This window comes from Carcharodon carcharias, chromosome 32 (genome assembly GCF_017639515.1).
Source record: "Carcharodon carcharias isolate sCarCar2 chromosome 32, sCarCar2.pri, whole genome shotgun sequence".
Classification (NCBI taxonomy): Eukaryota; Metazoa; Chordata; class Chondrichthyes; order Lamniformes; family Lamnidae; genus Carcharodon; species Carcharodon carcharias.
In genome coordinates, this window is record NC_054498.1 from 23,268,652 (window position 1) to 23,291,073 (window position 22,422).

Sequence of the window (22,422 nt, forward strand, 5' to 3'; positions counted from 1 at the left end):
TTAGGCAAGGCCAGATTTGGCAGTGATGTCCTCCAATATATAGCCCAGAGACACTCACTGGCAAGGTTCACAAACAATTGCCACCAATCATAGGCAACCAGCCACGGACTAAGACTTTAAGAGAATAAGGGGAAATTGCAAAGAGTCTCCCACTGAAACGAGTTCAAAATTGCAGCTGTTGGAAACAATTTTAAATGTTATGGAAAGAAAGGAATTCCTTCATATGAACATACGAATTAGAAGGATTAGGCCACTCGGCTCCTTGAGCCTTCTCCACCATTCAATAAGATCATGGCTGATCTGATTGTAACCTCAAATCCATATTTCTTCCTACCCCTGATAACCTTTCGCCCCCATTGCTTATCAAGAATCACCCCCTTGCTTATCAAGAACCTGTCTAGTTCTGCCTTAAAAATATTCAAAGGTTCTGCTTCCACTACCTTCTGAGAACAGAGTTTCAAAGACTCACAACCCTCAAAAAAAAACTTTCTCATCTCTCTCTTAAATGAGCGATCACTTATTTTTAAACAGTGACCCCTAGTTCTAGATTCCCCCACAACAGGAAACGTTCTTTCCACATCCACCCTATCAAGACCCCTCAGGATGTCCTATGTTTCAATCAAGTCACCTCTTACTCTTCTAAACTCCAGTGGAATCTAGCCTGTCCAAGCTTTCCTCATAAGACAACCATCCCCTTCCAGGTATTGGTCTAGTAAACCTTATCTGAACTGCTTCCAACACTTTACAGCCTTCCTTAAATAAGGAGACCCAATATTGTACACATGTACTCCAGGTGTGGTCTTGTCAATGCCCAGTATAACTGAAGCATAACCTCTCTACTTGTATTCAATTGTCCTCGCAATAAACGATAGCATTCGATTAGCTTTCCTAATTACTTTCTGCACCTGCATACTAACCTTTTGCAATTCATACACTAGGACACCCAGATCCCTCTGAATCTCAGAGCTCTGCAATCTCTCACCATTTAGATAGCATGCTTCTTTTTTATTCTTCCTGCCAAAATGGACAATTTCACATTTTCCCCATGTTATACTCCATTTGCCAGACCTTTGCCCATTCACTTATCCTATCTATATCCCTTTGAAGCCTCCTTATGTCCTCCTCTTCAAGCAAGAGACTCGTAAGGTAGTCACATCACTGAGAATAGGGCCCTGCAGACGAGGCAGATGGAGTGATGGCCATCTACAGGTTGGGAAAGCAAGGAGCAACAGGCTAGAGTAGGAACATGCAGAGCATGGGCCAGGTGAGGACTCTGACCAAGACAATTCAATGGATTATAACGGCACCAAGAAACAGGTGATGGCTCAGGGGTGGGGGTGGGGACGAGATTAGCGGTTTAGTTTGCATGCTGTAGTACTTGGAGACTTGACAGTTAGAGAGCAGCTATTATCGTTTGCCGTCCAGATCAAGAGTCCTGACATTCTGTTGCCTCGTATGTGCTAGATGGGGCATTTCAAACGGTTGGACAAGAATATGGAAAGAGAAGGGCAGCAGTCACTCATCATGGCAGATGACAACTTAGACAAGAAAAATGTCAAATCCTACATAAGGAGTTCAGAGAGAAAGTGTCAGAGTAGGACAGAGTAGTGAGGCTGTAGGTGCGGGACCAGAGTGAGAGGATTGAAGCAGAGACAGTGTCAATTTTTAACAATAGACTGGATAGATGGTTTAAAAATAAATAAGATATGGGTAACAGGGAAACAGGACTGCTGCTTGTGTGGAACATAAATTGGCTGTGCACTCTAAACTGTTTCCATGCTGTAATATCTATGTAGGAGCAAATTAAATATAAGCACAGCAATTTCCTATTTTCAATTCAAATTCAAAATCAGGTTGATGGAAGAAAAGCCATGTTGTCCAACAGCTGCAGGGTACCTGAAGTGGGTGAAAATGGGAGTAGTCTCACCCTGTTCATATTGTGTTTAAGGTCATAGAACAGACTGAGGCATCTCTCAGGTAAAAAGATTAAGAACCAAGGTGCTCAGATTGGGGGCAGAAATGAGAGAACTATTTGAGCAGAATTCGAAGGCCAATCTAGAAATAAAATACTGGGATCAGTAAAAGCAGCCTTGGTGCTGTAGGCTTTTCATATAACTCAAAGAGCTAGTGCCTTTTAGGGACTGAATCATGCCTATCTTACCTGGTCTGGCTATGTGACTCCACAGTCACTTGGCTCTTAGTTTCCCTCTGATGTGACCTAACAAGCCATAGGTTTACCCAGGCCAACTGGGGATAAAAGAAAGACTTGCATTTACATAGCGCTCTTCATGACCACCAGGCATCTCAAGACACTGTGCAGTCAAGTGCAGGCACTGTTGTAATACAGGAAATATGACAGCCAATTTGCACATAGCAAGCTCCCACAAATAGCAATGTGATAAATGACCAGATAATCTGCTTTTTTTTTGGAAATGTTGATTGAGGGATAAATATTGGCCAGGACACCGGGGATAACTCCCTTCCTTTTCTTCAAAATAGTGCCATGGGATCATATATGTCTATCTGAGGGGGCAGATGGGGCCTTCATTTTGGTTTGCATCTGAAAGACAGCATCTCGAACAGTGCAGCAATCCCACGGTACTGCACTGGAGTGTTAGCCTTATTGACAATAAATGGTGACCGTACCAAGAATTAATAAAAATGACCTATGTTCAATTTTATAATGGCCAAGCCCCCATTTAGCAAGCATAATGCACCTGTCAAGATAATTGGACAGCAGACTGTACTTTTAAAAAGAAACAAACATGGAATAATAGACACTCTACAATCTTAAAATGGTTTCAGAAAAGTCAGATGATTTCTGTGGGGTTTCTGGACAGACCGAGAAAAATGCCTGGGGAGTTACTTCAAAATGGAAATGGGATTTCCACATGTAAGTTAACTGCCCCTCACCATTTCAATGGAAGAGATTTAAAATACAATGGCCAGCAGATCTATTAGCACTATGGAGATGGAATGTCAAATAAGGGCTTTCAATCTGTTAAGTTGTACCTGGAAAATCTATTGCCATTTTTAAGTAACTCCTCAGACACTTTGTTTCTTGCTCTGTTAGTAATTTAAGTGCATGTTTCATCCCTAGAACTCATCTTTTCTTGTGTCTATGTGTTTGAGGGAGAGGGTGTTTTGTTGCATTTACATTTTTTTTAAGATATTATCTAAACAAAAGTTTATCCTTTCTTTTTGATTTAAACTGACCAGAAAGCCTGTTTGCGTCTATTCTTTAAAGTAATACTAAAAAGATTTAAAACACTCCTCAAAAAATAATCTTGTTGCAGTCAGCTGAGAGGTGAGGGAAAAGGGGCAAGTTATTCCACCAGCTCTCCCTGTCCCTAACACAACGCATGATCCGACCGTGACTGATAATTACACTGGGTAGAGGAAGTGAAGCGTGTTCAATTGCACCAAATGGAAATATCTCAAGTCAACAAGCACAAGAAATCAAGAAACAAACCAATGCATTTTGCCCTGGGCAGCAGCAACATTGCACTTTTGTTTTGTTGTTCAAGCCTCTTCCAACAATAATTAGCTAGACTAATGCCCTGGATATTTGTACCAAATATTACAAGCATAAAACAGGGCAATGCCCTGAAGCAACATTCCATGGCACCCAAGTTCTTGACATGCCTCGAAAAGGCAGCTTCAGCTCCAGTCCGCACTCAAACCAAGCAGTGGCTTGTTCTGACATCCTGTCACTTTTCGTCTCTAGTTGATGTGACACAGAATGTTAGCAGAATAAGGACACGTCATAATACAATAAAACAATCAAGTCAGAGGGAGTACCGTTGCATTAAGTTTCAGGGGAGTAAGGCAAGGCTGGATGGCCCTACTTTAATGCCAGGAATACTACAGGCGAAACGGATGAGTTAAGGGTGAGGATTGACATGTGGAATTGTGATATAGTAGCAATCACAGAGACATGGTTGAGGGAGGGGCAGGATTGGCAGCTCAACATTCCAGGATATAAAATCTTCAGGCGAGACAGGGGAGGGGGTAAGAGAGGACGCAGCATTGCATTATCAGTTAAGGAGTCAGTTACTGCAGTAAGGAGAGATGATATCTTGGAGAGGGCATTGAATGAAGCTTTGTGCGTACAGCTTCGGAATAAAAAAGGGGCAGCCACATTGTTAGGTGTTTATTATAGACCCCCAGATAGTCAGCAGGAAATTGAGGAGCAAATATGTGCACAATTTGCAGAGGTGTGTAAAAACAATAATAGGGTAATTATATTAAGTGATTTCAACTTTCCCAACATTAATTTGGATAGACATGGTGTTAAGGGCTTGGATGGAGTGGACTTCTTGAAATGTGTACAGGAGAACTTTTTAGATCAATATGTAGAGGGTCCAACAAGGGACGGTGCATTGCTGGACCTAATTCTGGGGAATGAAGACGGACAGGTGGCTGAGGTGGTGGTGGGGGAGCATTTTAGTGATAGCTTCCACAACATGGTACAATTTAAGCTTGTTAAGGACAAAAAAATAGACAAGTTGCAAAAAAATGTTTTGGATTGGGGGAGAACAGATTTTCGTAAAATAAGGCAGGATCTGGCCAAGGTAGACTGGGAACAGCTACTTGTGGGGAAATCTACAGAAGAGCAGTGGGGGCGTTCAAAAAGGAAATGGGGAGGGTACAGGCTCAACATGTTCCCTCTAGGGTGATAGGAAGGAGTAACAAGCCCAGAGAACCACGGATGACCAGAGATATTCAGGATACGATGAGAAGGAAAAGAGAGATTTTTAGCAGGTACAAGGGAAGCAAATCAGCAGAGGCATTAGTGGAGTACAGAAAGTGCAGGGTGGAGCTTAAGAAAGCAATTAAGAGAGCAAAGAGGGGATATGAAAAAGCTCTGGCTGGTAAAAGTAGGGAAAATCCCAAGATATTCTACAAATATATCAATGAGAAGAGGATAACCAGGGAAAGAGTAGGGCCCATTAGAGACCAAGGGGGCAATCTATGGGTGGAGCCTGAAGACATCAGTAGAGTGTTGAATGAATACTTCACATTTGTCTTCACCCAAGAGAATGAAGATGAAGGTATGGAACTCGGGGAGAGAGACTGCGAGGTTCTTGAGCAAATTGATAAAGGGGGTGAAAAAGTATTGGAGGTGTTGGCAGGCTTAAAAGTGGACAAATCTCCAGTGCTGGATGATTTGTGTCCCAGACTGCTGAGGGAGTCAAGGGAGGAGATCACAGGGGCTCTGACCCAAATTTTTAATTCCTCTCTGGCCACGGGGGAGGTGCCAGAGGACTGAAGAACAGCTAATGTAGTTCCGCTGTTTAAGAAGGGTTGTAGAGATAAGCCAGGGAACTACAGAACAGTGAGTCTCACATCAGTAGTAGGGAAACTATTGGAGAAAATTTTGAAGGAAAGAATCTATCTCCACTTGGAGAGGCAAGGTTTGATCAGGGATAGTCAGCATGGCTTTGCCAGAGGAAGGGCATGTCTAACAAATTTGATTGAATTTTTTGAGGAGGTGACCAGGTGTGTAGATGAGGGTAGTGCAGTTGATGTAGTTTATATGGATTTCAGCAAAGCCTTTGACAAGGTCCCACATGGGAGACTTATAAAGAAGGCAAATGCACATGGGATACAGGGTACTTTGATAAAGTGGATTCAGAATTGGCTTAGCTGTAGAAGAGAGGGTGATGACAGAAGGATGCTTTAGTGACTGGAAGCCCGTGTCCAGTGGCGTACCACAGGGATCTGTGTTGGGTCCCCTATTATTCGTCATTTATATAAACAACATAGATGACTATGTGGAGGGCAGGATTAGTAAGTTTGCGGATGACACAAAGATTGGCCGGGTGGTTAATAGTGAGGTTGAGTGTCTTGGGCTACAGGAAGACATAGATGGGATGGTCAAGTGGGCAGATAAGTGGCAGATGGAATTTAACCCTGAAAACTGTTAGGTGATAACTTTAGAAGGAATAATTTGACAAGGAAGTATTCAACGAATGGCATGACATTAGGAAGTTCTGAGGGACAAAGGGACCTTGGCGTATGTGTCCATAGATCTCTGAAGGTGGAGGGGCATGTTAGTGGGGTGGTGAAAAAGGCATATGGGACACTTGCCTTTATCAATCGAGGCACAGATCACAACAGTAGGGAGGTCATGTTGGAGTTGTATAGAACCTTAGTGAGGCCACAGCTGGAGTACTGTGTGCAGTTCTAGTCTCCACATTACAGGAAGGATGTGATTGCACCGGAAGGGGTGCAGGGGAGATTCACCAGGATATTGCCTGGGATGAAACGTTTAAGTTATGAAGAGAGGTTGGATAGGCTTGGGTTGTTTTCGGTGGAGCAGAGAAGACTGAGGGGCGATCTGATCGAGGTGTACAAGATTATGAGGCGCATGGACAGGGTGGATAAGGAGCAGCTGTTCCCCTTAGTTGAAGGGTCAATCATGAGGGGACACAAGTTCAAGGTGAGGGGCAGGAGGTTTAGGAGGGATGTGGGGAAAAACTTTTTTTTACCCAGAAGGTGGTGACGGTCTGGAATGCACTGCCTGGGAGGGTGGTGGAGGCGGGTTGCCTCACATCCTTTATAAAGTACCTGGATGAGCACTTGGCACGTCATAACTTTCAAGGCTATGGGCCAAGTGCTGGTAAATGGGATTAGGTAGATAGGTCAGGTGTTTCTCACGTGTCGGTGCAGACTCGATGGGCTGAAGGGCCTCTTCTGCACTGAGGTTCTGTGATGACTATGGCCCTCAAGTGTTGCTGTGCTTTCTCCATCAAGGTCTGGCAAAGCACAGGCAGTTTCTCCTGAACCCCATGTATCTGGTTCCTTTTTGACACCTACATCTTTAGAAACTCCAACCATCTCCCAGTTCAGTTGTAGACAGAGGGCTTCTTGGTTTGTCGCTATTCATCCCAATCACTAAGCTTTGGATACTTGAATGCAAAAACCTATGCCCGGACTCCAGGTAACACTTCCCAGGAGTCATACCAAGTCCCAGAGTTTTTTTTATTGCCTTCACACTGGATAACTGATTTCGGATGGTAGAGACCCCTTAAGAAGGCAGCCTGCCAGTGCTAGAGACAACATATTCTTGGGCATTCATGTGTTGCATATCATGTTCACTCTTGGCTTAGTCCACATCCTTGTGTGATGGGCTTATGCAAAGAGGCATGCACCGCTATAAAGCTTCCAGGATACTCAATTACTAGATGGAATTGACTGGAGCCCACCCACCAGAACTGCTCCCACCCTCCACCTTAGTTTGGTTTTGGGACTCAGACATGGACAGGATGGTGCACTGCTCTTGCAGCATGTCCACACATTCCATCTGTTGGGCTACTGTCCAATGTGATAGATATAGCATACTAGAAGGATGATTCCAAGATCCTATGCTCCTCTAGGTGAATTGCGCTCAATGGAAGTATAGGTTTGGGGAGACTGTGGTGTAGTAGTAATGTCACTGGGCTGGTAATCCAGAGGCCCTGGCTAATGCTCTGGAGACATGGGTTAAAATCCCACCATGGCAGCTGGTGGAATTTAAATTCAATTAATAAACCTGGAATTAAAATAAAAGGCTTGTCTCAGTAATAGTGACCATGAAACCGTTGTCGAAAAAACCCACCTAGTTCACTAACTTCCTTTAGGGAAGGAATTCTGCCATCCTTACCTGGTCGAGCCTACATGTGACACCAGACTCACTGCCCTCTGAAACGGCCTAGCAAGTAACTCAGTTGCATTAAACCACTACAAAGTCTAAAGGAATGAACATGGTTGTGTGTGCGTATGTGCGTGTGCGTGCGCACGTGTGTGCATGCGTGTGTGTGCATGCATGTGTGTGTGCATGTGTGCGCGTGCATGCATGTGTGTGTGTGCATGTGTGTGTGTGCATGCGTGCGTGTGTGCGCACGCAGCTGGTCTGAAGGTTTTTATATAAACATGGGGGAAGTTTAGAATCTAAGATGTAAAAGGATATTTGCATTTTCAAAGAAACCAAACTAGATTGTTTTCAAAGGAGGGGTGAAATGTGTCACCTAGCCAGGGAAATTTTAGAAACAGCATGTTTATTTTTCCCAAAGATTACTGGTAAAGCCTACTGCTATGAGAGATTTTTATTATCAGGAAGATAAAGCCCAAAGACATAGTGAAACAATGGGAATTTATATTCAATGGGGAAAATATGTAAGCACATCAGACACATACCACTATTTTACAATAATTCTCAATGTAATTGGAATCTATTATATTTCCCTGACAGCCTCAAGTTCCCTTTGAACACCCCTTTCCATTGGGACTGGAGAGGATTGTCCCAACACAGTGTGATTTTCAAAATGGAGCACTACAACTTCAGATATGCTTGGAGTCCCTGACAACAGCATTCATCAAACCATTGAAAGAAGCACCAGCACCAACACCAACTTCCCCTGTTAGAGATTGTTCCGTGACTCTCATCTACCCTTACATGGAAAATGGAGCTTGATTACACATCTCCAATTGCAGCTATGTGCTCCCACAGTTTCCAGCTTCGTGAGAGTTGCATGAAACACTAGATCAGAGAGCTACTTCAGTGGCCTTCACTCCCTTGTGCTTTAAGCTGTGCAATCTCATACAAAGCCTTGTCCTACACAATCCCCAAGGCATTGCAATCCAGCACATCAAATGTTTGTGGCCTGATAACCTAAGGAATGACCTTTTAAAATGAATATCATTCGGATTGCTTAGCATTTTACAAGCTCCTCTTGTAGAGGTTTTTACGACAATCGATGATAGTTTCGGAGTCACCATTACGGAGTCTAGCTTTATATTCCAGATTTTATTAACTGAATTTAAATTCTACCAGCTGCTATGGTGGGATTTAAACCAACATCCCCAGAGCATTAGCCTGGGCCTCTGGATTACTAGTCCAGTGATATTACTACACCACCATCTCCTCTCAGACAGACAAGACAACACTTCAGTTTCATATGGGACTAGTTCAATCTGGTTTGCTCTGTGCAAGTTAAAAAGCTGCATCTGTTTTTCCTTTTGATGCAGATAAATTTGCAAAGCTGGTCTTTGTGCACAGAATGAACCTCAGACTCTCCAGGCAGCCAGCTTTCTGCACAGAGAGGAAAATAAAATAATCGGATAGTTCAAGATCAACTCTAGCAGGAGTCTGGTGAAGACACCCACGACGTGGGATGACCTGAAGGTGTGAAATTAAAAATGGAAAGAAAAACAGCATTATAATGAGCTTATTGCAAATCTTCTCATTACACTGGCACCGACTGAAGGCTTGCTATAATCAACAGAGGAGATCAAACCTCAATGAGAGAATAACATGATAAAGAACAGCTTTGCCGATGCTAAATTGTTAAGATAAATAAAGAGACATAGAAAATGAGGTTGTCATTCGGTTCTTCGAGCCTGCTCCACCATTCAATATGATCATGGCTGATAATCTATCTCAATGCCATACTCTTGCGCTCTCTTCATACTGCTTGAGGCCTTTAGAGTCCAGAAATCTATTTCCTTCTTCAGTATATTCAGTGACATGGCTCCACAGGCTTGTGGTGCAGAATTCCATAGGTTCACCACCCTCTGAGTGAAGACATTTCTCCTCTCAGTCTTAAATGGTTTATCCCATATCCTGAGACTGTGACCTCTTGTTGTGGACCCCCCCCCGACCCCAGCGAGAGGAAGTATCATCCCTGCATCCAATCTGTCCATGCCTGTCAGAATTTTATATGTTTCAATTAGATCTCCTTTCATTCTTCTAAATTCCAGTGAATTAAGGCCTAGTTGGTCCAATCTGTCCTCATATGACAATCCTGCCATCCCAGAAATCAGTCTGGTGAGTCTTCGCTCTACTGCCTCTATCGAAAGTATATCCTTTCTTAGGTAAGGAGACCAAAACTGCACACAATACTCCAGGTCTCACCAAGGTCCTGTATAGCTGCAGTAAGATATACTTGATCCTGTACTCAAGTCCTCTCGCAATGAAGGCCAACATACCATTTGCCTTCCTAGCTGCTTGCTGCACCTGCATGCTTGCTTTCAGTGATTGATGTACAACGACACCCAGGTCCCTTTGTACATCAACATTTCCCAATCTATCACCATTTAAATAATACTCCCAAAGTGGATAATTTCACAGTTATCCACGTTATACTGCATCTGCCATGTATCTGTCCATTCACTCAACGTGTCTAAATCGCCTTGAAGCCTCTTAACACCTTCCTCATTGCACACATTCCCACCAAGTTTCATGTTGTCAGCAAACTTTGAAATATTACATTTGGTTCCCTCATCCAAACCATTGATATATATTGTGAATAGCTGGGGCCCAAGCACTGATCCCTGCAGTACCCCACTGGTCACCGCCTGCCACACCGAAAAAGACCCATTTATTCCTATTCGCTGTTTCCTGTCTGCTAACCAATTCTCAATCCTACCATCTAGAAAAACAAGGGCAGCAGATAGATATACCACCGCCTATAAGTTCCCCTCCAAGTCACTCACCATCCTGACTTGGAAGTATATCGCCGTTCCTTCACTGTCGGTGGGTCAAAATCCTGTAGCTCCCTTCCTAAGAGCACTGTGGGTGTATCTACACATGGTTCAACTGCAGCGGTTCAAGAAGGCGGCTCACCACCACCGTCTCAAGGGCAACTAGGGATGGGTAATAAATGCTGGCCCAGCCAGCGATGCCCACATCCCATGAATGAATAAAAAAAATCCATGCCAATATATTAGCCCCAATCCAAAGTACTTTAATTTCACACACTAACCTCTTATGCAGGACTTTATCAAAAGCTTTCTGAAAATCCAAATACACCACATCCACTGATTCTCTCTTATCTATTCTGCTAGTTACATCCTCAGAGAAATCCAGTCGGTTTGTCAAACATGATTTCGCTTTCATAAATCCATGTTGACTTTGCCTAATCCCATTGATATTTTCTAAGTGTCCTGTTATCACATCCTTCATAACAGACTCTAACATATTCCCTACTACTGATGTTGAGCTAACCGGTCTATAATTCGGTTACCTCCCTCCCTCCCTTTTTAAACAATGGGGTTACATTTGCTACCCTTCTATATGCCAGGACTGCTCACAAATCTACAGAATTTTGGTAAATCAATGCATCCACTTTTTCCTTTAATATTCTGGGATGCAGATTATCAGACCCTGGGGATTTATCAGCTTTCAGTCCCATTAATTTCTCCAGCACTATTATTTTAGTAATATTAATTTCCTTCAATTCCTCCTTCTCACTAGACCCTTGGCTCTCTCATATTCCTGGGAAGTTATGTGTCTTCCTCAGTGAAGAGAAAACTAAAATCGCTGTTTAATTGCTCTACCATTTCCTTGTTTTCTATTATCAATTCTCCCATTTCAGACTATAATTATAAATTCTCCTGTTTCTAATGTATTAGATTCATCATGCACTCACTTGCGGCATAAAATAGAGCACTTTAAGAATTGTGTATGGCATTCCTAAGAAAGCTGAAGGATGATTTTGTACAGTCATTAGTGAAGAATCGTTACTTCAAGTCAAATATCATCAAAATTCATCTTTGCATTTTCTTCCTGCCGGTACCCCGATAACATCAACACTCCCCACATGTCCCCTGATAATATCGACACAAATACACGCATTCACAGCAAGGAAACTGATGTCTTTCAGAACGAGTACTGATGACGGGACCTTCACATGCTCTCTTTGGCACAGCACCACAGATGATATAAAGAGACCTTTCAATGGTCATTTCCCCCGGCAGGACAGGGTCAGCCCGTGAGCAGCTTGACAGAAGCTGTCCGAGGCCAAAATCTCTCTCAAATATCATCTTTAGAAAACCGCAACAGTAACACCCTGTGGCACTACTCACAATGAAGAAAGTATATCAGCTGACACACAATGGATAATACAGCTGATGTCCCGCGGCACTAGAAAAGTCCAAAAAATCTCTTTTGCAGCAATTGTCTTTCTGTTAATTCCTTTTCACTGTTTGTTCTCCCCCTTTTAATCTTCCATCCTCGTTCACTGTTAAGCTGTTGCATCCTTAGATTCAACCATCTAGGCCTCCATTTCAAAAGCTTCCCTCCTAATTCCATACCTTTCTATTTTGTCATTTTCCATGTGATAAGTAATGCCCTGAACTCAACGTGCATGAAGTCTATTGAACTCTGATCTTCTAACTCAACTAAATCCTCAAACATCTGGATTTGCCCAGCATTTGTTGGCATCTGTAAACATCTGCTGACAACTCCTCAAATCAATCTATGAATTTCTGCTGCTTCACTATTTAGCTACATTGAATACACTGACTGACGCTGATCTCGCAGTTCTGCAGTTCCCTGGATCATTCTTTTCCTATTAGCATATTTGTGTCTCTCTAGTCCTTCTTTTATCTAGTGACTGTAGTTTGTGTGTCAAGATCATTGGATTACTATCCAAGGAAGACCGTGCAGGTTACAGGGAGAAGGCTGGGGAATAGCACTAGACAAATTGCTCCCTTGGAGAGCCAGCACAGGCATGACAGGCTGAATGGCCTCCTTCTCTGCTGTAACCATTCTGTGAAGATGGGACTGATGTTATTTGTCAGCTCCTTTGATCCCCTGTGGTTGTTAAAGGCTGGGTTACCTTGGCCACTTTTAGTGAACCATCCACAAATGGTCCTTTACAGGGAAAGATTATACCCTCTTTCAAGAGGGCATAATTACTCAAAACTACACACTGCATGCTGCACACAGGCATTCATACACAAGCTTGTCAGCTTTATCCAAATCAATTTCAATCAATGAAGTGTTACGACTCAAACCATCAACAGCAATTTCTGAGATTTACAACATAGCATTGTCAAGTTACTTTACCAAGTGAAGGCTACTTCAGATGAGCTGCCCAATGGTATGGACAAATAGCCCTTTGTGAGGTTATTAAAAATAGAATTAGTGGGTAAGCTCCAGTAATGAATCTTGGAGAAAAATTTAACAAAAGGGCAATCGTTAGTGTCAATGAGAAAGCCAACAAGTGGGCCAGTTAACATACAGCTGCTAGTGTAACACCCACCATTAGCTCACAGTTACTAAAATCATCGGCTTTCCAAAATACCAAGTGTTTGCATTATCAGCACTGCATAAACATTCTTATCAGAGCACGGTTTGAAATCACTTAGCTCATTGTAGCACCTGTGCCAATAAAGGCAGCGTTTACATAGCGCCTTTCACAACCTCAGGGTGTTCCAAAGTGTTTGAGCGAAGCATTTCTTGAAGGGTACTCATTGTTTTAATGTAGGAAGCACAGCAGCCAGTTGTTTGCAAACAACAAGGTCCCACAAACTATGGCACAAATGACTGGACAATCTGTTTTTGGAGTTATTGGTTAAGGGATAACTATTGGCCAGGAGACAGTGCAGCACTCCTTCAGTACAGCAGTGGAGTGTCAGTCTAAATTTTGTGTTCAAGTTTCTAGAGTGAGGCTCGACCAACAGCCACCTGACCCAAAGGAGAGAGTGCTAGCCATTGAGCCGTAGCTGACACCTCTTGAACAGCCCTATATATCATTTACTTTAACATGTGCTTTGCCCCAGGAACAGGCACTTGGCAACAAGCAGAATTAAAGCAGGTAGCAAAACAGAAAAAAGCAAAATGCTGTGGCTGCTGGAGATCTGAAATAAAAACAAAGTGATGGAAAAATTCAGCAGGTCCGGCAGCATCTGTGGAAAAAGAAACAGCTAACGTTTCAAGTCCAATATGACTCTTCTTCAGAAGCCCCAAACAGGCTCAGAACGTTCACTCCATTTCTCTCTCCATTGATGCTGCCAGGCCTGAGTTTTTCCAGCACTTTGTTTTTATTTGAGAAACACAACAGTTAGTCACATAAGGAGTGAAGATTTTCATCCAGCATGGTTTTTCACCACAATACACTGTAAGCGGAATACCATTTCCTCTTCACGTGTCCCAAATGGTGCATCTCCTCCCACACAAGCACTCTATTTATAGAACCAACACCATTCTCCTGCCTTGGCCATGCATTCACACACCTTTTCCAACGATAACTCCTGCTGTGCACTCATCATCTCTGAAGCACCGGGACATGTTTTACTGAGGAAAAGGTGCTACATATATACCAGCAATACTTGTAACAGGCACAGAGTGCCAAGCTCACCTTTCTCAAGATACTCTTCCAGGCCTCGCCGCCTGGCATCCAACTGCTGCTCAGAGAGCGAAAATGGCCACTTCCTCGGGAGTTTTGGGAAATGGAAGTCAGAAAATTCCCTCTTCAAATTCTGGTGAAGGATAGTGAATTCACGGAAGCGTCGAGAGCACAGTTGACGTCCAGCCATATAAATGTTGAAGACCTAAAACAAAGCAGCATTAGCAGGTTGGAGATTGCCATAACAGTTCAAAAAAAAAGAAAACAACTTTTAGCGATCAATATTTCATATTTTCCAGTATATTTATTTTAAATATGGTGCAGTGGGCAGCAATCTTGCCCCTGAGCAAGTAGGTTATGGGTTGCAATTCTACTCCTCTCACTCAAGCAAATAGTCCAGTCTGATACACTGGGGCAGTGCTGCAAAGTTGGAGGTGCAGTCTTACAGATGTGACATTAAACCCAGGCCATGTCTGCCCTTTCGTAAATGACCCCATGACGCAATTCAAAGTGCAGCAGGGGATCTCTCCTGTTTATTCCTCCAGCATCATTAAAATAAATAAATTGCCTAGTTACATATCTCACGGTTGTTTGTGTGTAAACTGCCTGCAACATTTTACTATATTACAACAGAGATTGCACTTCAACAGTATTTCATTGCCTTGTGAAGCAGCTTGGGGCATCCTGAGATCATATATAAAAGTACTTCCTTCTTCAATCATAAGGAAACTCATTTAATTCAGCACCTTCTGAAGCTGTGACCTCTACTACTAGGAGGACAAGAGCAGCATATACATGGGAACAGTGCCTGCAAGTTTCTCTCCAAGCCACACATCATCCTGACTTGAACAATGTCACTGTTCCTTCACTGTCGCTGGGTCAAAATGCTGGAACTCCCTCCCTAACAGCATGTGGGTGTACCTACACCATATGGACTGCAGCGGGTCAAGGCTGCAGTTCACCACCACCTTCTCAAGGGCAATTAGGGGTGGGCAACAAATGCTGGCCCAGCCAGCGACGCTCACATCCCATAAAATTATTTTTTTTTTTTGAAAGTTTTCCTAAACTCTTGCATGTTTCTAGAGTCAGAGAGACTATTACTTCCATCCCAAAAATCCCTCCCTACTTTTAAAAGGTTCCTAAAAACCCTGACCTTTTCCCAGTCTGCTGCCAATTTTTCTTGCACTCTCTAACATGCGTGAGAAATACAGCTGCATCGGGCAGTAAGTTTTCAACAACCACCAGTCAGTTGGGCACTGATAAATAACAATGGTCCACGAAAGCACACTCAGCAGATGGTTAATCACAGCATCTGTGTAAACCCCAGGTTAACAACTGAAGTGACTTCAACTTCCGTCACAGTGAGATGAGAAATTGAACAAAATAAATATGGTAAAACAAGACCAGAATAAAGTGACCGTGAAAGCTGCTGGGCTGTCATATAATAGTGGGGGCTTCTTGTGTACAAATTGGCTGTCGTGTTTCCTACTCCATTGCAACACTTCAAAAAGTACTTTATTGGCAGTAATGCAGGTTGGGTAATCCTGAGATTGTGCAAGTGGCTATATAACAATAAATTTTCTTTGCTTTTGACTGGTTCACCAACACCCTACCTGGTCAGGCCACTTGATTCCAGTCCACACCTCTCTGGTGCCCTTGAGGCAACTAGGGATGGGCAGTAAATGTAGCTTTGCCGACATTGCCCAGGCTACAAAAGCAAATAGAAAGGCTGTGCCAAGGCCTTATTGTTTGTTGACAAATCATTTGTATAAAAATCCTATTAACTGGCATTGGTCAGAGTATCCAAGCTTGCTGTGTTGAATGTACAATAAAGGTCAAATCTGTTGATCTAGTGCTGGACTTATCAAAAGGAATGGCAAGCCGGTTGGAAGACCCAATTACTCACCACAAATCTCTCCCCATTCCGCTCAACATGCTTGTAGCCAGGGATTGAGATTGGCACTGCTCGCTTCTCACTGTAGTCATAGTAGATGTTCCCGGAAGAGTCATCACCAGGATCGAGCCGATCAGCTTCTTGTTGCGGAACAGACAGCACGGTCAGAATCAACTCCCGATCTCCGGCCCGAATCAGGTCTACAACTTGTTTGTGCGTCGCTCCCTCAACATTAACGCCATTCCTGGAAAGGCAATGAACGGCATTGTTAGAAATTTATAAAAGACGGAGGAACTGCAACACATTGTGGTTATGCAGACAACCGGTTCAAGGTGACAGTCAGAACTTCAGCATATAAAACAGTGCCATACGGATAGAGTGCTGCACTGTTTTAGGTGCTATCTTCTGAATGGGATGCTAAATCCAGGCCCATTTAAGTAGATGCAAGAGATCCCAGTGTGTTATTCAAAGAGGAGCTGGGAAATTCACCACATATTCCTAAACTAACACCATTAAAAGCAGAACAATTTGTTGTTCGTGGATCTTTCCATGTTGAAATTTGCTGTAGCACTTACCTATAATAAGTGATTATATCAAAGTAATTAAATGGCTGAAATGCCATCTGTAAAGTTCTATGTAAATGCAGGTCCTCTCTTTTCTTTCCATAGGGCTTGAAATTCATACAAGGTCAATGTGTTGTCAGCCAGTTTGCATCAACTTATTAAATATCAAATGTTTTGAGCCTAGTTAGCTGTTGTTTTTTTTTAATTATAGAAGGATGCTTGTTGATCCTATTTGTTCAATGATGCCTTCTTCCATTTAATCTTGTGTCTAAAATGCCATCTAAGTAATTAGGCATAGTTCACAAAGGACCAAAGTCAGGTTAACTCAGCAAGTAACAGGAAAACAAAGAACACCTCTAATCTGCAAATCAAACACAGCAATAAGACCCAGAACTAGACTACTCGACAAACATTTCTAGGTGTTGGATGATACATTACAGATACTTATGGAAAATGACACATGAGTATGTGACTGTTCAACAGGCCATGTCACTTTGTTATCCATAGAGTCTACGATATGTCTAACCTCTGGAAAACATCCAGTGGAGGGGGTAATGCTAAGCATATATTCCTCAGTTATGATGGGTTGAAATCCAGGTTTGAGAATTTAAAGGCACAGTATGCTATGGAGAGCAAGCTCCTGCTATAAAATTAACACCTTTTGTATCAAGGCAGATGGTAGAAATACTACAATCTACAAGAAGTATGTTTGAGGAAATCTCCACACGAACAAGTATTTTGAACACTGTTAAAAGTCTTTAATGGACTGGTTACAATGGGATACTTGGAGCTGGGTTGTGACATTCACCGTGCAGTGAACTGCAGCATCATCCCAAATTTAAACACAAGCTTGGAAAGTTCTGGATTTGTCTATTCATGACAGTCCCCTCTACACTTACCAGGTCTGCAAAAGAGCTTAAACCATGTCTGTTTAAGCTTGCGAAAGGAATCAGTGACCTCCGCTTATTTAGCATTACTGTTAAACTCGTATTTAAATAAAATCATGTACAACAACTCTCTGCTTTAGTTACTTTATTTTAAATTTTTCTCCACTGCTGACACTCAGCCACAGTCTTTCCCTCAGCAAGAAACCAGGGCATTCATTGTAGTTGCCACCGGATTAGGAGCCAACAGGAAGGGCAATCCTTCCTTTGTCCTCTCGCCCTGCCTTAAGAGCAAAAAGCCTACAAATTGAAACCTATACAAACAGTCATTATTCCAGTTTTAGTCTTTCATAGCTGGCCTGCCCAAACTGAGGGGCTTAAGTGACCTGTGAACAGAACTGCCATGGTCCGGCTAAGAATCAAGTGCATCACCAACTGTATGGGCAAAGATATGAAAATGAGAAATGAGGCTATTCGCAGCTCCTATGAGCTCTGTGGCTGCAGCCCATTGTTGTGAAACTCTTGCACAACTTCCTGCTGCGTGCCTGAACTGCTGGCAGCTGTTAATGGTGAAAATCATACCAGATCACTGTACCCAATTGGAAGAGGGTTACATCCAGGCCAGATACACACACACACAGTGAACAGCTCCTGACCAGCAGACTGTGCAACACCTCACTTTGGGTTCAACCTTAAATCAGAACCTTGAGCACAAAATCTGTTTTTTCACCTTTCCCAGAGAAAGGCTTTCATGGCTTTCAAGTGACTTGTGGAATCCATATAGAGAGCCACAAGGCAATGCAATTGTATAGGACAGACTGGATGGATCAGAAGATCATTTATAGTCTATCATTGTAAGTTTGTAAATCAACAGTCCCAATGTTTAGCAACAATTTGTTAAAAACATTGAATAGCTTGTTATTTATCAAATATTACAGCACAGAAACAGGCCATGTTGCCTGATCCATCATTACTGTTCTCCAAATTAGAAATACACTCGGGAAGCAGATACTCATCTCAAAGCCTGTAGCGCAGATGCTCCAGAATAATACCAGGCTTTAGAGGTTAAATTATGAGGTCAGGTTGCACAGACTAGGTTTCTATTCCCTTAAGGTATTGAAGGTTAAGAGGTAATCTATTTCAAGGGTTTAAGATGATTAAAGTATTTGATAGGGTAAAGGATTGATAGTGAGAAACTATTTCCTCTGGTAAGAGCAATCAGAATGAGACGGCAGAACCATGAAATTAGAGCTAGCCTGTTCGGGGAAAAATGGTAAAAAGGCAAAATGAATGTCCCTTTACTTAAATGAATGCAGTATTCAGAACAAAATAAATGAATTTATGGCACAAATAGAGGTTAATGGGTATGACCTTATAGCCATTACGGATACGTGGTTACAAGGAGATCAAAGCTGGGAACTAAATATTCAGGGGTGTATGACTTTTCGAAAGTACAGGCAGGAAGAAAAAGATGGTGGGGTAGCTTTGTTAGTACAAGATGGAATAAGTACAATAGCTAGAAATGATCTTGGATCAGAAGATGTAGAATCCATATGGGTGGAGGTAAGAAATAACAAGGGCAAGACAACATTGGCGGGAGGAGTCAAAGGCCCCCTGACAGTAATTATACTGTAGGACAGAGAATAAATCAGAAGATAATGAGGGCATGTAAAAAAGGCACTACATTAATCATGGGTGACTTTAATCTTCATGTGGATTGGGAAAATCAAATTGGCAAAGGTAGCCAAGAGCAAGAATTCATAGAGTATATTTGGGGCAGTTTCCTAGAATAATACGTTGTGAATCCAACCAGGGATCTGGCTATTTTGGATTTGGTAATGTGTAAGGAGGCAGGTTTAATAAATGATCTCAGAGTAAAGGATCCTCTAGGAAACAGTGACCATAATATGGTGGAATTTAGCTTTCAGCTTGAGTGTGAGAAACAGTCAGAAACAACTGCGAAACTTAAATAAGGGTAATTACAAAGGAATGAGGGCAGAGTTGGCTGGAGTGGACTGGGAAAGGAGTCTAGCAGAAAAGACGGTTGATGAACAATGGCAGATGGTTAAGAAAATAGTTCATGACTCTCAACAAAGATATACCCTTGGAAGGAGGATTCAAGGAAGGGGATAAACCAACCATGGTTAACCAAGGAAGAAAGAGGGAGAAAATAAATTTTGAGGGTAAACTAGCAAGTAATATAAAAATGGACAATAAGAGCTTCTTTAAATATATAAAAAAGGAAGAGAGAGGCCAAAGTGAATATAGACCCCTTAGAGAATGAGACTGGGGAAATAATAATGGGGAATCAGGAAATGGCAGAGGAGTTGAATAAATACTTTGCCTCAGTCTTCAAGGTAGAAGATACTAATAGCATTCCAAAAATGCTAAATAATCAAGAGGCAAAAGCGGGGTGGGGAGGAAATAAATACAATAGCTATCACTGGAGTAAAAGTACTAGGGAAACGAATGGGGCTAAAGGACGATATTAAAGGAAGTTGTTGCAGAGATAGTGAATGCACTGGTAGCAATCTTCCAAAAATCCTTAGATTATGGAAAAGTCCCAGAGGATTGGAGGACGGCCAGTGTAACACCCTTATTCAAAAAGGGAGACAAAAAAATAGGTAACTATAGGCCAGTTAGCTTAACATCTGTCATTGGGAAAATGTTGGAGTCTATTACAAAAGGATGTAATAGCAGAGAATTTAGAAATACATAATCTAATCAAGCAGAGTCAACATGAAGGGGAAATCATACCTAAAAAATTTATTAGAATTCTTAGAGGAGGTAACAAGCAGGATAGATAAAGGGGAACCAGAAGGTGTAATATATTTGAATTTCCAAAAGGCGTTTGATAAGGTATCGTACATAAAACTACTTAATAAGATGAGTCCATGGTGTTGGGGGTAGTATATTAGCATGGATAGAGGATAGCTAACAAATAGAAGACGGAGAGTTGGGATAAGAGAGGCACTTTCGGGTTGGCAACCTGTAACTAGTGGAGTGCCACAGGGATCAGTGCTGGAGCCTCAATTATTTACAATATATATTAATGACTTAGATGAGGGAAGTGAAGTGAATGCACCATCGCCAAGTTTGCGGATGACAAAAATAGGTGGGAAGGCGAGTGGTGAGGGTGACACAAGGAATCTTCAGAGGGAGATAGATAACAGGTTATGTGAGTGGGCAAAAACTTAGCAGATGGAATATAATGTGGGAAAATATGAAGTTATGCACTCTGGCAGGAAGAATAGAGGAGCTGAATATTATTTAAATAGAGAAAGACTGCAGAAGGCAGCAGCACAGAGGGATTTAGGAGTCCTGTGCATGAATCCCAAAAGGCTAACATGCAAATTCAACAGGTAATAGGGAAGACAAATGGAATATTGGCCTTTATTTCAAAGGGAATGGAGTGTAAGAATAGGGAAGTCTTGCTAAAACTATACAAGGCACTACTTAGACCACACCTGGAATACTGTGAACAATTTTGGTTCCCTTATCTAAAAAAAGATATACTGGCATTGGAGGCAGTCCAGAGAAGGTTCACTCGGTTGATCCCGGGCATGGGGGGATTTTCCTATGAGGATAGATTGAGTAGGTTGGGCCTTTTCTCACTGAAGTTGAGAAGAATGAGAGGAACTTTAATGAAACATATAAGATTCTTAGGGGGCTTGACAGGGTGGATACTGAGAGGTTGTTTCCCTTGTGGGAGAGTCTAGGGCCGGAGGGCATAATCTCAGGGTAATGGGGCGCCCATTTAAAACAGGGATGAGAAGGAATTTCTTCTCAGTTGGTAGTGAATCTGTGGAATTCTTTACCGCAGAGGGCTTTCAAGTCTGGGTCATTAGATATATTCAGCACTGAGATAGACAGATTTTTAATCAGTAAGGGAGTCAAAGGTTATGTGGAAAAGGAAGGAAAGTGGATTTGAGGATTATCAGATCAGCCATGATCTCATTGAATGGCAGAGCAGACTTGATGGGCCAAATGGCCTACTTACGCTCCTACGTCTTATGGGTGAAGTCAGAGACACTTCTTCACACAAAGGGTAGCAGAAATCAGAACTCTCCAGCCGACCAACCTGCAAAAAGGCTATGGATGCTGGTTTAACATTGGGAACATTGGAATCAAGATCGATATAGTTTTGTTAGGAAAAAATCTAAAGGGATACAGAGCTAGGTCAGGGAAAATAGTGAAATCAGCCATGATCTAATTGAATGATGGAGGAGTCTCAATGGACTACGCCTGGTCCTATGCATCTTAGGTGACAGAAAAAAAGAGTAATTCAAAGATGGCTTAGGACTTGCACTGCGTTCACACATGTAACAGCACCTTGTAACGCTGTAGCATCTCTTCCTGATGGTGGCACAAGTACCAATTTAACTTTAACAGCACCTCCCAAGCCCTGCAGCTTCTATCACTGGAGAAAAACAGCAGCAATATCATGGGAACACCAACTTCCTGACTCAGACGTACATTTGTCACTGAGTCAAAATTGTTAACTCTCCACCTACCTATCATTGTGGGAGCAGCATCACGGCAAGGGCTATTGAGTTTCGAGGCAGCAATCTATCACCACCATCCCAAAGGCTGAACAATAAACGCACCACCCATGTCCAGAGAACAAATCAAAAGCTTTTAAGCTGGTCCCTTTCAGGAAGTTGCCCTTCTTCCAGACTTCTCATGATGAATTTTGAACAGTACTATACTGGAGACTGAGATGCTATTTTAGGTTCTGTAAGGTATTTAGTAGTTCTGCACTACATGCCTGTATCCATTTGAGACTTTGCTGAGACTGCCCAAACTCATTTCAGTTATGGGTCTCGCAGCCATCAGAAGTAGAGTCAGAACTGGACACTGATTCAGTTCCAATATGTAAAAGGTCAGTACGCCTAAGATATTACATTGCCTATTATTTCCCTAATACTTACAACAATGTTGGAAAAAAAGGATGAAGATGTCAG

At 42.3% G+C, this 22,422-nt stretch overlaps 1 protein-coding gene and 1 long non-coding RNA gene across 4 annotated transcripts in view; one reads left to right on the forward strand and one right to left on the reverse strand.

The window, feature by feature from the left end:
- Nucleotides 1-9,289, forward strand: part of LOC121272037 — a 65,340-nt gene extending 56,051 nt beyond the window's left edge. The window contains exon 3 of one of the 2 annotated variants that reach the window (XR_005941841.1): nt 9,013-9,289. This is a non-coding gene — a long non-coding RNA (uncharacterized LOC121272037). Of the gene's footprint in view, nt 1-8,236; nt 8,657-9,012 lie in introns of those variants that run through there. The other variant, XR_005941840.1, reaches the window with a different exon arrangement.
- The window catches only part of LOC121272036 (sorting nexin-27-like), a 112,511-nt gene that overhangs the window by 50,948 nt on the left and 39,141 nt on the right, over nt 1-22,422 (reverse strand). For both annotated transcript variants that reach the window (XM_041178418.1, XM_041178419.1), the window contains exons 2-3: nt 16,024-16,255; nt 14,130-14,322 (exon numbers count right to left, since the gene is read on the reverse strand). In XM_041178418.1, the coding sequence (XP_041034352.1) occupies nt 14,130-14,322; nt 16,024-16,255 (425 nt within the window). The remainder of the gene's footprint in view (nt 1-14,129; nt 14,323-16,023; nt 16,256-22,422) is intronic.